The sequence below is a fragment of the Malaclemys terrapin genome, chromosome 4, assembly GCF_027887155.1.
Source record: "Malaclemys terrapin pileata isolate rMalTer1 chromosome 4, rMalTer1.hap1, whole genome shotgun sequence".
NCBI lineage: Eukaryota > Metazoa > Chordata > Testudines > Emydidae > Malaclemys > Malaclemys terrapin.
Window position 1 is genome coordinate 122,866,289 of NC_071508.1, and position 16,287 is coordinate 122,882,575.

At 40.4% G+C, this 16,287-nt stretch overlaps 1 protein-coding gene across 3 annotated transcripts in view; it reads right to left on the minus strand.

The window, feature by feature from the left end:
- The window catches only part of CCDC88C (coiled-coil domain containing 88C), a 127,967-nt gene that overhangs the window by 106,730 nt on the left and 4,950 nt on the right, over positions 1–16,287 (minus strand). For all 3 annotated transcript variants that reach the window (XM_054026747.1, XM_054026746.1, XM_054026748.1), the window contains exon 3: positions 9,597–9,705. In XM_054026747.1, the coding sequence (XP_053882722.1) occupies positions 9,597–9,705 (109 nt within the window). The remainder of the gene's footprint in view (positions 1–9,596; positions 9,706–16,287) is intronic.

A 16,287-nucleotide genomic window follows, 5' to 3' on the forward strand; every position in this document is an offset into this window, starting at 1 on the left:
CATCTTCATTGCCATCCTTTAGTATTTATATTACAGGAGCACACACAAGGCCCCTTGCTATCTCAGCTTGGTTTCCCCATTTGTCTGTATAATGAATTCACACCTTCCTAGCTTATTAACCAAAACGAAGACAGAACTAACCCAGGCACATGCCAGCCTATTCTGTCCTTCCCTATATTCCAGCTCCAGGAAATTACGGGCCATAAAGTAGTTTAAAAGCTGGGCTATTTTCCCCCCATCTGTTTGAGGTCACCATTTCATTCAGGTTTAAAATATATGCAGAGCCTCAAGGGGGGAAAAATGTGCCTCTCAAAGCTCAGTGCTGTATTAAGCTTTCGGACATAATCCAATAGATCAGCTACAATGCATCCTAGAATCACAGCTAGTAAACTAACAGCAGAGTTCTCAATGACATGTGGTGGGATCCCTGTACCATCTGAAATAGTAGCTCTCAAAATATTGATATCTTTCCAAATTAGCGACCACACTCTGGGACAAATGGCTAATTTGTCTATTTCCACCAGAGTTATAGATGGCATAAAATCTCACTATACAGTATCAGATCTTCTCTCTCTGGTACAGATGAGTAACCTGTCTAGGGACCTACCTATAAAAGGTACTTCTATGGCCCCCATTATTGTACTATCTGACCATCTCACAATCTTTAGTATACTTATCTCTACAACACACTTGTGAGGTAGGTTGGTACCATTAGTTCCCAATCTGTGAAATGGGAAACTGAGGCACTGGGAGATTAAGTGATTGCCTGCTCACTCGGGAAATTGTGCCAGAACAAAGAATTCACTTACATGGCACACCTGACTGCAGTATATGCATGGCGCCTTAGTATCCATTTAACATACTGTCTACTTCATATTTCATACTGTAGCTAGTGCACTGGTTAAAGAATATTTAGATAAGTTAAATGCATTCAAGTCAGTAGGGCCTGATGAAATTCATACTAAGGTACATAAAGAGCTATCTGACACAATCTCAGAACTATTAGCGATTATCTTCAAGAACGCACAGAAGATGGGCAAGCTCCCAGAGGCTGGAAAAGGGCAAACAAAGGAGACCTGGGGAATTATAGACTGATTGGCCTAACTTTGTTTAACAATTTGTTCCAGTTATCAATCAGTTTGTAAGCAAGTCAAGGATAAAAGGGTTAAGGTACAGCCAGCATGGGTTTGTCAAAAATAAATTATGCCAAACCAACCTAATTTCATTCTTTGATGGGGTTACTGGCCTACGTGGGAAGCAGAAGACAGGCTATATCTTGACTTTAGAAAGGGATACCATCCTTTGTGACAGTCTCATAATCAAACTAGGGAAACGTTGTCTGGATGAAATTACTATAAGGTGGGTGCCCAATTGGTTGAAAGACCGTACTCCAAGAGTAGTTATCAATGGATTGCTATCTAACGGGGATGGTGTAACTAGTGAGTCCCTCAGGGGTCAGTTCTGGATCCAGAACTATTCAATATTTTCATTAACGACTTGGATAATGGAGTGGAAAGTATGTTTATAAAATTTGCAGATGACACCAAGCCAGAGGGTGGGGGTTGTAAGCACTCTGGAGGATAGGATTAGAATTCAAAACAACCTTGACAAATGGGAGAATTGTTCTGAATTCAACAATAGGAAATTCAATAAAGTGCAAAATACTACACTTAGAAAGGAAAAAAAATCAAATGCGTAACTACAAAATGGAATAACTGGCTAGCTGGTAGTACTGTTTAGGTTATAAAGAAGACTGATCAATTGTTCTCCATATCCAGCGAAGGTAGGACAAGAAGTAATGGACTTAATCTGCAGCAAGGGAGATTTAAATTAGATATTAGGAAAAACTTTAACTCTTAGGATAGTTAAGCACTGGAGTAGACTTCCAAGAGAGGTTGTGGAATCCCTGTCATTGACTCATAGACTTTAAGGTCAGAAGGGACCATTATGATCATCTGGTCTGACCCCCTGCATGCTGCAGGCCATAAAACCGTCCCTACCCCTTCCCTGGACTCTGCTGTTGAAGTCCCCAATCCTGTGTTTTAGTGACTTCAATCAGCAGAGACCCTCCTGCTAGTGATCCCTGCCCCATGCTGCGGAGGAAGGCGAAAAACCTCCAGAGGCTCAGCCAATCTACCCTGGAGGAAAATTCCTTCCCGACCCCAAATATGGCGATCAGTAAGAACCCGAGCATATAGGCAAGAGTCTCTAGCCTGACCCCTGTTAGCCATTATACTATTTACCTACCATTGCTTGGTCATTGGAGGTTTTAAAAAACAGGTTGAACAAATACCTGTGAGGGATGGTCTAGGTTTACTTGGTCCTGCCTCAGTATAGGGGGTGGACTCAATGACCTCTTGAGGTCCTTTCCAGCCCTATGTTTCTGTGATTCCATAATGGAAAACCTGACCACAAATTTTATTTGCGTCACAGTAGTGTCAAGAGGCTTCAACTGAGATTGGGGTCCTGCTGTGCTTGGCACTGCGTAAACACAAAATAAGACAGTTAGTGCCCCATAGAGGTTCAATCTAAATAAAGATAGACAAAGGGTAGGAGCTGAAATGGAGTCACAGAAAACAGAAAGGTCTTGCCCAAAGTGACCACCAGAACTAGGACTAGAACCAACATCTCCTATCCCCCAATCCACCTGACCAAATTACCTCTTTGTAAAAAGTACAAGTACTTGGTACTAAATTATTCCCAGTATATATAATAATGTTTATGGTACTAAGAATCTCAGCTTCTATACATCACCTTCCCCATACCCTGTTACAAGTTATCACAGTTTAAAATCTGTTATCTCACATTAATGTTCAAAATTACAGATGTGAGACTGATTCAGGCACTTAAATACATATTACAAACAAATTGTACTCTCAGTTGCATACATCTTGGAGAAGAAATTGCCAGACCCATAGCGTATAAAGTTAGCAAAGTAATTTGGGTGAATTTATAAGGGACTATTATTTGTTAAAACTGCTGACATTGTGGTCTTGAGAAGAGACAAATGTTGTGGTTTACAAACTTGGATTTTAAAACTCAAGAAAAAAGTTCCTCCCTTGAGTTCCTGAACTGAGAGAGAAAGAGAGAGCTTGAAATATAGATATGTAGTAATACGAAGAAATAAAGTTTACCTATAGAGGCCTATTAATTAAGCAACTAATCAGGGACCCCTAGGGGCCTTCTTACTATTAGAAAAGAGATGTAAATTTAACAAAGGGGCACACTGTATATAAAAACTTGTTTACAGCTGGCAAAATAGCTATTAGGCACAAGTTATGAACCAAAACCAGAACTCGGATTTGCAGCAATATGATATATATAATGTTCTTTCTGCACATTCAGTGAATGACTTCATATTTACTCCTCCCACCATTATTATTGGAACTTTTAAGGTTTGAGTTACTTATGAAAGTTGCACATGGGCCATTTTGTGAGTATAACTGGTTTTAGAATTGGGTCTCAGCAGCAATTCTTTTTTAAATGCAGAACTATTTCCAGCCATTTAGAAATGTCAAGCAATTGTCCAAGGACTTAGTGGTCACAACTATGGGAACTACAGGCACCGAAATGTAGCAGTGACCACATACAGTGCTTCTTCCACTGGCATTTCCAATCTGCATTCTTTACATGAAAGTTATGCCTCAAAACCACACAGACACTAGCCAAGTGATGATAATGTTAATTCTTTTCTTCCCACGACCACAAGCTTTTATGCAAACGGTAGGGATTTTTGTGATGCAGTATGTGCCATTTGAGTGAATATTGGCATGTCTGAAAGTTAAGGATCTAGCAGATATGGAAACAGATCTTCTTGCTGCTTCTAGTTTTTTCAAACTATATTCAAAATGAATTTCATTGCCCATAAAAGGTGTCAGATCCAGAGGTTGATGCACAGAATGGAGGAAGCATGACACAGCCACTTCAAGCTTCCCCAAGCTACCCTGCCAGTCTGCCCCAGCCCAGGCTTGTTTCAAATAACTGCTCCAAAGCGTAGTCCACACAAGCACATTCTGTACCCACTGTTGGTAAAGAATGCAGTTGCACCAGTGTTGACAATGGTTTAAGTGCTAATGTATATAGGCTAAATAAAGCATTACCTACAGTGTGGTAAAGGGTGCTATGGTGATGAATTCGGTATAAGAACCAAACAGAATAGAATAAGGTGTGTCTACACTCAGGATTTTCCTCAAGTTCTCCTGCCATTGTCCTAAGTACATCTTAACCCCTACTTGATGTCATCTACAAGTTTTATAAGCATACTCTTCACTCCATTATCCAAATCATTAATTAAATCATTAATTAATGAAAATATTGAATAGTACCAGATCCAGGACTGACCCCTGAGGGACCACACTAAAAACACCATCCAGTTGGACAGTGAACCACTGATAACTACTCTTGGTCTTCCAGCCAGATGTGCACCCACCTTATAGTAATTTCAGAACACGTTTCCCTGGTTTAATTATGAGACCGTCACATGGGACTGTATCCATTTTTAAAGTCAAAATATATCCAATCCACTGCTTCCCCAGTAACCCTGTCAAAGAAGGAAATTAGGCAGGTTTGGCATGATTTATTCTTGACAAACCCATGCTGGCTGTACCTTAAGCCTTTTATCCTCTACTTGTTTACAAACTCTTTAATAATTTGTTCCAGTATTTTTCTAGGAATTAAAGTTAGTCCGACCAGTCTATAATTCCCCACATCTCTCCCCTTTTTAAAGCTAGGTATTACATTTGTCCTTCTCCTGTCCTTTGGGAGCTCACCTGTCTTCCATGAGTTCTCAAAGATAATCACTAATGGTTCTGAGATTGCTTCAGCTAGTTCCTTAAGTACCCTAATACGAATTTCATCAGGTCCTGCCAACCTGAATACATCTAACTTATCTAAATGTTCTTTAACTTGTTCTTACCCTATTTTCCTTCCCCCTTGTTGCTCATATTAATTGTGTTGAGTACCTGCTAACCTTTAACCTTTTTAGTGAAGACTGAAGCAAAATGGACATTAAACACTTCAGCCTTCCTGATGTCCTCAGTTATTAGGTCAACTTCTCCTCTAAGTAGTGGACCAACACTTTCCTTTGTCTTTCACTTGTTCCTAATGTATTTAAAGAACCTGTTTTTACTGCCTTTTACGTGCATTGCAAGGTGTAACTCATTTTGTGTCGTAGCCTTTCTGGTTTTGTCCCTACATGCTTGTGTTCTTCTTTTGTACACCTCCTAAGCAATTCATCCAAGTTTCCACTTTTTCTATGATTCCTTTTTGATTTTCAGTTCATTAAAGACATACAAATACGTACATCAACAAAGGCGGTGGAAAGCTGCCAATGCTCTGAACCATCAGCTTGATCAAGGCACTAGCTAGAAAGTGCAAACACACCCTCCAACATACGTGTACACACACACACACACACACACAAAAAACTGACAATGACATTTCACATTCTCCCTCATAGAAGCCTTCTCAAAATGTCACAAAAGTTCAAAAAGTTAATTACCAGCATTTTTGCTGTTGGCCAGTGGCACAATGTTCATTAAATGGAATTAGTGGCAGATTCTCTAACAGATTTCTGCTCAAGAAATCCCACAACAAAATGACTAATTTGCTTAGTTTCAGAAGATGAAGTTCTCACAGGCCATGATTACAGAGCCTGTAAAAGTGTGGATACTCAGTGGGAAATGTAGAGACTTTACCTGCCACCAGGACTAACCCTTTTTTTATACACTCCTATTAAAATAAAAAATTGGAACCGGCCAACTCAAAATTCTCTCATCTTAAAAGTTGTCAAGGTTTCTCCCCATTTTACTGCAACAATCTTGACACAAAGCACTGGTGATTATTTTTTTTACAGCCCTCAGTGATCAAGGTTTTGTGCTGCTGTAAGTGCTGGCATAACTTCACTGAATTCATAGATTAAATGTTTTTGACAGAGTTAACAAAAACAGCAATTGAGACACCAGGTGAACGTCAGAGCCACCTAAACGGTTCTGATTCCAGTGTAAAAGTGTTTCTTTAGTGCATTTGCCCATCCCATTTACGCTCAGTGAAGCAAATTTTATAAAGAGAGAAGTCCAAGCCACAAAGGTCAGATCTAGATCCAAATTTCTCCGATACCCAGCTCTCTTCAGATACAGGGTTTACATTCAGACCTGTTAGAGAGATAGTGCCTCAAAGTTCTGACCCAGATCTGGAATGTCTTAACATCGTGGGGGGGCCATTTGGGTTCAGGGTTCTGGTTTTCTTCTGAAAGTAGAGGTGGAAGTAAGTCACCAAATACTGAAATAAATTTTGTTTTAACAAGTTCAACTATACTGAGCACAGTTATGTTAGATATTTATATGGACCCAAAAAACTATCCAGCCTTTGAGTGAGATCTTAAAATAGTTTAATTTTAGTAGCTACTGATATCTTATTCCACAAAACACAGGGACTAGGGGACCATGAACTTATATTTCTATTCTTCCAGGTCTTTGGGGGGGGAAAAGGCTTTTGTTTTGCGATACCCACTTTGACCCTTTGTTTAATAACACACAAAAGAATTATCACCCTCACTTCCCTCCATATACACTCCCGCTCCCCCCCCCCCCCAAATACAAGGAATTAGCTGTAAACGAGATTTGAGTCCATTTGGTGAAAGTGAAGGGAATTCCCCAAGGCCAACATGGTGTTTTTTAAGCTTGTGCTTCCCTTGAGGAAGCAGCAATTTGTGCTTCTATTGTTTGTCAGGAACCCTCCCTCCCACTTCCAGACTGCCACTGAAATTGATTAGATGTTTTCTGTCAGTAACACACTAGCCTCATCTCGGAGCTATTGACTTAGATTACTCAACTATACAAACACAACTAATTTCAGGCTACTTAAAAAACAACAAAAAATAAAGGTTCAAAGGAGGAGAGGTTTCACAATAATTACTATGAAAAGTTTTAGATGGCAAAATTCTCTAGTACATTCCAAAATATCCATTCTAGAAGCCTTGAGTATACTTTGTAACAACCAACCATCATTTAATTCAAATGATATACACTAGCTGGGCTTCTAACACACAAGAAATCCTCCAAAATACAACCACCATTAGTAGAAATGGGACGCTGCATATCAATCATATATAGAACTGAGCAGATTGCCCTTAACTCCTTCCAAGCTACTGGGACTTGAAGGTTATGCAACGTCATTTAAAAGGGAATCGCTCTTAGATTAACAAGAGGCCTTGGATTTGCCCTAAAGATCTTGATGTGATAAAGGAGAAATGAGCTCCTTACATGTAGTGTATAGATATAAAAATATAATTGTTGTTAGATTTGCTATTATTTAACATTTTCAAGAACAAACTAATTAATTTTTGCTATCATGCTATTTATGTGCAGGGTATGCATTCTTGAGGCAGGGAGATGCAGTAGCCTGACAAAGTAATGGTCTAGATCAGGGGTAGGCAACCTACGGCACATGTGCCAAAGGTGGCACGTGAGCTGATTTTCTGTGGCACTCACACTGCCTGGGTCCTGGCCACCGGTCCGGGGGGCTCTGCATTTTAATTTTAAATGAAGCTTCTTAAACGTTTTAAAAAACTTATTTAACTTTACATACAACAATAGTTTAGTTATATATTATAGACTTCTAGAAAGAGACCTTCTAACAACGTTAAAATGTATTACTGGCATGCGAAATCTTAAATTAGAGTGAATAAATGAAGACTCGGCACACCACTTCTGAAAGGTTGCTGACCCCTGGCCTAGATTTTTCTTGAACCTGGCCAGAGTCTTATTATTATGCTTCCCATCTCCAGCCACAGCTCTTGCTCTCTGTTAAAAATAGTAAGAAAGTGTGTTATAAGGTATTACTGTAGTGCCTGGCTGGATTAGATTATATTAAAAAAACCCAACAGCGCTGAACCAACGAGACACTAAACAAGCCAGGTCACATAATTCTGAATCAGATTTATTTTCTCCCAGACTCTAGCCCCTGTTTGTACATTGTCTAACAAAGGGCCTGATCATCTGCTGCAAGGTGCTGAACTCCCATGAGTGAGATTAAATTTTTAGGGTTCTCAGCACACTAAGGATTGGGCTCTTGGATTGCAAACTTTGTGGAGAAAGGACTGCGTCTTCTGATGTTGTACGTAGCGTAGTTGTAGCAATGTCGGTCCCAGGATATTAGAGAGACAAGGTGAGTGAGGTAATCTTTTATAAGACCAACTTCTGTTGGCGAGACAGACAAGCTGATGAAGAATCTGGGTGATTCAAAAGCTTGTCTCTCTCACCAACAAAAGTTGGTCTAATTAAAAAAAAAAATAGTACCTCACCCACCTTGTCTCTCTCTGTCTTCAGATGTCTGTAAAACTTCATACAGATCTATGGTGCTGAGTAAGCAATAATAAAGACAGACAAGGAAATCCCATCCTGTTATGTTGAAAGATTGAGGAAATGGGATTTCCCTGCTGGGGTAGAGAACTCAATGGGAGAATTAGTTATTTATTTTTAAGTGAATGACAACCCATTCTAAAAAGCAACAGAGGGTCCTGTGGCACCTTTGAGACTAACAGAAGTATTGGGAGCATAAGCTTTCGTGGGTAAGAACCTCACTTCTTCAGATGCAAGATGACTTGCATCTGAAGAAGTGAGGTTCTTTCCCATGAAAGCTTATGCTCCCAATACTTCTGTTAGTCTCAAAGGTGCCACAGGACCCTCTGTTGCTTTTTACAGATTCAGACTAACACGGCTACCCCTCTGATACTTTAACTCATTCTAGCAATACCTACAATGCTAAATGATTGAGCCATACGTTTGTTGTCTTCAAAAATATATAAAATGCCAACACACCACCTCAGATCAAAAAGCTACACAATCTACTCTCCTGACATGCTGCCATAACTTGCATTTAAAAGTCATCGGTTCTATTTTATTTTCTTCTGCATGAATCCCCCTCAGACTCTCTTTAGCAAGCTCTGTAGCACAGATAGCAATTGGTGGAAGAATATTTTGGGGTATCTCTCTACTATAGTAGCATCAAGCCCCAGAATTGTAATGAAAGTTAATGAAGTACCATTATTCTCCCACACGCTCAAGAGATGCAACACTCCATCCAGCTGCCTCTAGTGTACAGCATATGGCTAGAAGAGATGCAGGTGGGTGAGAAGAGCCTGGGAATGGGAGTTGATGTGGTCAGTCTTTCATGAGACTTATTTAAACACAATATGTATGTACAGGACCATTTTAATACTCCTTGGCATTTCAAGATGTCTCTAAGGGTGAAAGCAACGCTACTTGTTTTAAACACGTTTTATATCCTCAGACATTAGTCCTATTTCATAGATCCTGCAGAAGAGTTGAACATCGACACAGCTAACCAAAGAGCTATCATATCCTTCCAACTCAGTTTTTTCCTTCCTTTTTAAAATCTGCTGATGGGCCATGAAGGCTAGAGAAGTTAGCTCTATCTGTATTTCAAAGTGCTGGCAATGATGGCTGAAAATGCTTTTACATGAACACAATTTCCTCTTCATTTCCTGTGGTAGTTTTCTTTAACAGACTACTAATTCCTGTGCTAGCGGAAACACCACAACCCTCGGCAGACACCAGTAAGAGCAGAAGGCACACCTGATAATAAATCTTGATGTTTCTGACTAAGATGGTCAGGTTTTGGATGCGGAGGTTGACATCATTATCGACGTGCTTGTTGACACGTTGGTTCGTCGGCCGTGGATCTCTAGAAACAAAAAGGGAAAACCCAATGTTAAAGACTGGGCATGCATCAGCTCTCTCCTGTCACACTACAATAATGCAGTACAAGGAGGACTCTTAAACATTTGACTATTTCAGTAAAATTAATACAAACTTGCAGTACAACAAACTAACAACTTAATATTCCCTTTGCAGCCACGCAATGAAAGGGAGGGAGAGAGTTTGGAACGCTTCCACATGCCACTCTGCGTAACACATTTTAGGTGACCCTATGTGGCGATTCAAGAGCCTCCCTCACTTCTAAGCATCATCATCCTGCAACCACTATGCACTCCCAGAGCAAGGGGTATGCAGCATACATATAGTTAGACCGTCCCTGATGCAAGGAAATCTCATTCAGACACAGGCCATTTTCTGTCTTGCCTAATTAGATTTAAGCCCGGTCTTATATTTTAAGAGTGTTCAGTGTCTAGCACACTGGGGCCCAGATCCTGACTGGGGCTTCTAGGAACTACTGGAAGATATATAAAGGTGCATGCGTGTGCAAGAGAGCAATTAATTGGGATGGGGGGGGGCAGAGAAAAGAGAGCGATTAGTATGCTAGAAGTTTTCTTTGTTTTAAAGGAAGTGATTACAACTGAATCTCGAGGGTGAACTGAAATGACTGTTTCTGAGGTAAAGAAAAGCCCCAAATGATTAAGAGAATCTGTATGGAAATTAAACACACCAATGCACCTTAAAAGGGATCTGAAAAACTTTGTGATCAGTCAATCCCCTAGTTCAGTGTGTTATCAGCTGACACCTAACCAACATAGGCATCTGCATCCAGGACTCTGCTTTGGCAGTTAATCTAGCCATTGACAACTCTTCCAGAGGAAACACTGAATTTTGGTGTTGACAGGTGAATTAAAGGGGAACTGATATACTGTGTGACTGTTTGTTAAAGTTTACACAAGTACCATAAGCAGTTAAGAGTATTTTTGTGTTTTTAAGCACAGCCACGTCAATTCATCTTTGCACTGAACATGGGTGATATGTGTAGACATCACAGAGTGTCTCTCCCATTGAAGAGATGGCCAAAGTCCTGCTTTGACTTGATACCTATACGCATGTGCAGTTGGTGATTTTAAATGCACTGAGGTACAAAGTGGTAAATTTGCCACTGGCATAAATGGGCAAGACTCCTCTTCATCCACTCTTACAGAAGCAGTAATATTTGGCACACAGACTGCAGTTTTAATGCACAAGTTAAGAAAAACATAGGACTTCAACATAAATGCCATACTATCACCTTTACTTGAACCATCTCATTTTTGTTGATGTTTGCAGCCCTGAGATTAACTTGCCCTTGTTAATGAAACCGGTGCTCAAATACTATGGTGATGGGGCCATACAAGTACCTAGTGAGACAGATCAGACAGCAGTGCAGCAGCACAAGACATGTGCAAGATTTGAAAGGGGAACCAGGGTTTGGCCTCTCCAGGTCCATGTTAGGCCAGCCTGTATGGGAATGCTCTAAAGAATACTAGTAGAGAGTCTGATTCTGATGGATGCTGGATACTTAGGCTTTGTGATTAAAGTCATTACAATACACAGGGAGGCAAACAAACAGTAAAGAGAAGTTGACCAAACAGAAGGGGTAGTTCAAAGTCCTCCAGATTCTACATGAACCAATCCATTCATACACTACATAGTGGTGCTGCTGTCCAATACTATAGCCCATTAGCCCAAAGTCTATATCCAGAAAGAAGAGATGTTGGCTTTGGCTGTTCTATTTGACCCCTGCTGCCATACTTTAACAAAGGAAATATTAGTTTTGATCGTTGCTTATCTCACAGATCTATCACTGGGACATACTAGGAATGATGATGGGGCTGGAAAATAAGTGGACTTTAAAAGTTTGATTAATAAAAAAACCCACAAGAGGAAAACACACCCAACACACTGAAGACACATAACTGGCCATGGCAAAGAACTGGCATTTCTTTTGAATATTCTTAGATAGGGCATTTTTTGGCCCAGGGTGAGATTTTCAAAAGCACCTAAGTGACTCAGGAGCACAAGGTCAATTGACTTTTAATGGGACTTTTGCTCCTAAATCATTTAGACATCTTTGGGGGGAAAAAAAAAAATCACACCCCCTTTACCGCCCAGAAACTGCAAAACACACACCCATACAGACGCTTAAGTTTACACATACAAGTAGCCCCACTGAAATCATTGGGACTATTCACATCCATAAGTGTTTGCAGGATCAGGGCGTGAGGAAAACAACTTCCTAAACTGCCACTATTATGTTTAATAACAATAATCACTTTGCCCAGGGCAGCCTTTAATATCATTGACCACGAGGCTTGTTGATCTGCCTGTGGAGCCAGACCGGAGTAAATGGTGTTATTTAAGCGGTTCCATCATTTCCTCTCTGAGATGGAGGCCAAGTGCTTTCTTGAAAATAAAATATAGTCTGAACATTATGTTACAGATGTTTGAAGAAATTGCATAAGTAGGCAGGTTTGTTTAATGTCAGAAAGGGGCACTGTGCAATGCCCCGAAAGATCACAGCTGCTAGTCAGTATACAGACCACAGTCATGTACAGTTTGTTGCCCAATAGGATAGACTGGGATAAGTGAGACCATGTATATAACAACTTTATAAACTTCCTAAGCAGCATGGAATCTTATGCATGAGGTGAGGTGAGGTAAGCAGCTCCTTACCCTGAAACAGAAATGCTTTTCAACTTGTCACCACAGAAGCACTTTATGAAATGTTAATGCTCACTGTATAACAAATTCAGATACTGATACTGGAGATGCACATGTGCAATAGGAGATCAGTAAGTTATGGGAGTCATGGCAAGTTGCTCTTTGAGACAATGGCTGGTTTCTGAAAAGCAGATAATCTTACAGGTCCTGGTTTGCTTGATCTTACACGATTCTGTAACCTAAAGGCATCTTGGCCCAGTTAGCACTTGGATGAGAACCTCCTTATGAATCCCAGGTGTTCTAGGCATTCAGCTTTTCTGCAAGAAAAAACTGATACTTCATTATAATATTTTAAAATAAGTTTTTACAATGTTTTCTATATTTGATTTTCTGTCTAGTGTGAGTGGGCAGCATAATACAAAGGGGACAGATTGGATTGCTGCTATCTCTACCTCACTCACCAGGATTTAAAAACCCATTTGCCCCAGGCTAGTAGGGATGTGGTGAGCACGAATGGGCTGAGTGATGTCGGGGAGCAGAGACTGGGGTGGCTGGCTGCTAAGGGAAGGGAGCAACTGTGGAATCACAGCAACACAGGGGCAGCCACTCCTTTTAGACGTTAGAAAGACAGGACCATTGTGATCCAGGGGACACGCCTGTATCTTTAGGACAAGAGGCAGCAGAGTGGCATCTCCCCACTTCTCTAACTGGGGGAAACCAGAAATGAGCCTGTGAATAGGTGGCTGCATATGGGCACATGCAGGACAGGTGGGTATGTTGGAAGATGTGGGTCTGGGGAGTGAGAGGAAGGATGTTTGGGGAAGGAGGAGATAAATGAAAACAAGACACAGAGCAAGAGAGAAGAAGATACCAGAAATCTAGGGGAGAAGCAAAAGAACAGAACTCAGTGTAGGGAAAGAGAGAGGAAACTACTCAAAACAACACAGAAAAGGGTACAACTCAATCTGTAATAGCAAAGAATAGGGGGAGCAAACTCAGGGAGGGGGAAACAGGGATCAACAAAATCACAAGACACTGGGTAAGCTGTGCAATAAGAAGCAAGCTTCACATTTACAGGAATATCTTTTTCCTTTAATTAAACTGAGACAAAGAGCCTCAAACTGCGGCCTATGGACTCTCCTCGTTTCCAGCTTCTAAATTCCAAGCATTCTCAGCTCAGCCACTGGCCTGCTAGGCAACTTTGAGCAAGTCACTGGCCTCAGTTTCCATGTCTCAGTTTCCCCATTTGTAAAATGGGGATAATGATATCGACCTCCCTTTGTAAAGTCTTCTGCGAGCTCTCAATGAAAAGATCTCTATAAGTGCGAGATATTATTAAATTGTATTAAAAGAAACTAAAAATATATCATATTTAGATTAAACAGAAAACGAACAGGGATATTATGCAAGTGGAGATGACAGCTCACAAGAATCTCCGTATTAAAATATGCTCCCCACTATGAATGAGTTTGAGACCCCTGAACTGAATCTCATGAGTACCTCGCTATTCAGCATTTTCCTTAAAGCCCTGCTCCATATGAGTACATGAGAATCTCAACTTTCATTTCTAAAGAGAAAGCATGTTTTAGCCCTCATGATTGCAGAGAAAAAACATGAGTTGAGTGTAACCCAGAAGTTTAAAAAAAAAAAACAAAAAAAAAAAAACAGAAGGCAAATAAAAGGACCGCAAAATTATTAATTAAAAAAATCCGATCTTTTTTTTGGGGGGGGAGGAAGTGGGGCTGTCTTGATGGTCAAATGCTTTGCGCTGCTAATACGGGGTAACTGCGCTTGAAAAGAGCTCATCAGAGAACTAGCCATCAGTTAAACCAGATCATGAACTATGGGAAAGGATTTTTTTTTTTTAAGTTCAAAATTATAAGTCTTGCTTGAATAATTTGTGGCAAATAAGCATTACAAGTCAGTGGGAAGCCCTCAAATAGGGCCAGCGAATTATCAAATATCACAGATAATCAAATGTACCAAGGGTCACTAGTATTCTATTGCCTCTGGGCTGATTTTGTCTGAGATAAAAGTTGGTTTGGGAAGAACTATCCTGCAGTCCCAATCTCCTGTATTCTTTTGCCTGCACTTTGTTCCTGGAAGTAATTCACTAATGGAAAACAAACAACAGAAGGGGACTTTGTTTAGTCTAATTGCCACGATTCAAATATCAGCTTCCTCTTCTTTCGTATCTAATAGACTAAAAGCCAATGAGAGCCCTAAACTGCCTGTAAAATAAATATTCAAATAGGATTTAAAACAATACAAGAAATATGCTTCCAAATAATATAACCCTCATGTATACATGGCTTCTTGCTGCTTCCATTATTATATTGGCTACTCCTATCAGATATACTGAGATCACAGAAGACAGGTTGATATTATAAACAATGACAATTGCAAGCAAAATTCAAAGATATTTATTATACAGACTTTCCATTTAGGAGTTGCAAAACAAAAAAATATGATGGTTTTGTCAGATTTATTCCCGTCAGATATTTTGTCACTTTATTCCTGTCCGATATGTTCCAGTCTAGGTGTGTAACCTATTGTTTAACAAGGCAATACACAAATATTTAGGGCTCTTTGTGTATATACATCCACCATTTCCCAATAAAAACACTCCATCATAAAAAGCTATGGGCTTAAGCAGTAAATATTTGCTTACACTAACAGATATTCCTGCCCCAATGTAATCACTGTGCTCAAGGCAATCAGATTTGCGTCACTTTCATACCAGGAAGTGACACAAAACTGTATGCAGCAGAGTCTGAAAAACTTTGAAATGTGGCTGTAGAACAGTGTATTAATTTGATACAAATGCACTCACAAGAAATCCAGAAGTTCTAGTACTACTGCAGTTTCACTATGGATAGCTGTATTATTTTAGCGCCCCATTAAACAATATTGTATCATTTGCTCATAAGGGATATTATTTACAGATATGCAACTGTGCCATATCCATGCTTAGGTCAGAGTCAACTGTGGCAGAATACAGAAGGAGGAGACCATCAAAAACAAAAAGACTTATCCTGTTTAGCAGTATTTAAAAATGTCGTGACATTAACATTGGATGTTGGCCACAGTCTGACTCAATATGTAACTATCACCTGCATGAGTGAGTAAGGAGGCCTATCGTCCCTCCTTGCAAAGTTTGGCGTGCCTGAGGCTCAGCTCATTTCTGAGTCTCTCTGAACTCTAGTTGTCTAAAAAAGGACAGGGTGGCAGCAGGCCACCCCTCACTCCCCCTCCCCCATTTCACACAGCCAGCAGACCTGGACAGGCAAAAAGAATGGCAGCCTGCACTGCACCTCCCTCTGAGGGTGGTGCAGTTGCCATGCTGATCTGACTAAGCCATCCAAAATGCCTCCTTGGGGTTCTGCCTGCAGCACAGCTCTTCTGCACCCACACCAGCATGCCAGATGGTGTGTAGGGCATAAACCAGCCTACCGTATTTAGAAATCATTGGTCTGCTTGTGTGAATGGAGCCTGCTCAGCACTGCACACAGTCAAAGCCCTATGTTTTGCCAGCAATCAAAGCTCACCAAGTTTAACCATGCCACTTAATAGAGCCACTGGATTCCTTTCAGCGATGATCGGACATTAAACCTCACTTGACAGCAGGACAGAAATAATGTATTTTAACAATGAAACACCTATAGCACCAGCCTCCGCAACTCGAAACAAAGTTTTGGTCAGAGGTTTTGGTCAGGGGTGAGGGGAGGGGAGGTAATACAAATACCAGCTTCACCAATTCCCATTTAGAGACATCTGTTTTGCTGCAGCTAAACAATAAGGGTTTCAATCACATGGGACCATAAAAAAATCCAAACCTAAAACTCAAACTGTCATTTAGGTGTGAAGTCATATGCCTGTGTTGTGTGTGTTCAAACAACTTTGT